Source organism: Chiloscyllium plagiosum, unplaced genomic scaffold (assembly GCF_004010195.1).
Source record: "Chiloscyllium plagiosum isolate BGI_BamShark_2017 unplaced genomic scaffold, ASM401019v2 scaf_25244, whole genome shotgun sequence".
NCBI classification, from domain to species: Eukaryota; Metazoa; Chordata; class Chondrichthyes; order Orectolobiformes; family Hemiscylliidae; genus Chiloscyllium; species Chiloscyllium plagiosum.
The window spans coordinates 1-1,175 of record NW_025182852.1 but is presented as its reverse complement, the minus strand read 5'-3'; the positions used below and the strand labels follow the sequence as shown (position 1 = coordinate 1,175).

General features: G+C 60.0%; 1 protein-coding gene across 1 annotated transcript in view; it reads left to right on the top strand.

The window, feature by feature from the left end:
* The window catches only part of LOC122545476, a 2,522-nt gene extending 1,415 nt beyond the window's left edge, over positions 1-1,107 (top strand). The window contains exon 2 of the mRNA XM_043684484.1: positions 397-1,107. Within this exon, the coding sequence (XP_043540419.1) occupies positions 397-906 (510 nt within the window). The 3' untranslated portion in view covers positions 907-1,107. The remainder of the gene's footprint in view (positions 1-396) is intronic.
* The last annotated feature ends 68 nt before the right edge of the window (positions 1,108-1,175 follow it).

The window sequence follows — 1,175 nt, the reverse complement described above, 5'->3', positions numbered from 1 at the left end:
TGGAGCTCAGCCGGGCATTCCTAATGAGCCCAGCTACCTCGTGGGAGGGAGCGTTGGAGCTCAGCCGGGCATTCCTAATGAGCCCAGCTACCTTGTGGGAGGGGGCTGTTGGAGCTCAGCCGGACATTCCTAATGAGCCCAGTTCCCTCGGGAATGGAGGGAGGGAGTGTTGGAGCTCAGCCGTGCATTCCTAATGAGCCCAGCTCCCTCTGGAATGGAGGGAGGGGGTGTTGGAGCTCAGCCGGGCATTCCTAACGAGCCCAGCTCCCTCGGGAATGGAGGGAGGGGGTGTTGGAGCTCAGCCGGGCATTCCTAACGAGCCCAGCCAGCACCATGTTGGAGGTTGGTGTCGGAAGGTGGAATTTTCTGATCCTGCGTTTCTGTCCCGTCCCGCAGATTAGCGTCGCCGTTGGCTGCGCCACGCGGGACCGCACGGTGGCGTTTGCCAGCACCTTTGCCGCCTTCCTTTCCCGCGGCTATGACCAGATCCGCATGGCCGCCATCTCCCAGAGCAACGCCAACTTCTCGGGCTCGCACTGCGGCATCTCCATCGGTGAGTCTGGGGGGGGTGGGGGGGTTTTGCCCGTGTGTCTGCTTGGCCCTCTGCCAGCCAATCACCGCACCGCGCGCTCCTCGACCCACAGCGACCGGGATTGTGTCCCGGGTTTCCCGTCTAATTTGGGTCTTCCGACGTTGTGCCGACCAGAACCGTCCGCGACACTCCCAAGTGCGGCCGCGCCGCAGTTTTTGTCCAGCCGCAGGCGTGACCTCGTGGCTCCGAAACTCAATCCCTCTCCCGATAAAAGCCGACACACCGTACGCTTTCCTGTCGACCCTGGGTGGCAACCTTCAGGGATCTATGTACCTGGAGACCGAGATCTCCCTGCTCACCTACACCACCGTTAGCCCAGGACTCTGCATTCCTGTCACTCCTTCGTTTCCGCCAGCACCAAATCCGATGTGGCCTCTCCCCTTGTCAGGAAACCCTCCTGCACACGTTGGGCGAAAACTGACCCATCTCAACGACACAAACTATCGAGTTCCCAGCCAATATTTGGAAAGCTTAAAGTCCCCCGTACTCTTGCTCCTGTCTCTGTCTGTCTCTGTCTGTCTCTGTCTGTCTCTGTCTGTCTCTGTCTGTCTCTGTCTGTGTCTGTCTGTGTCTGTCTGTGTCT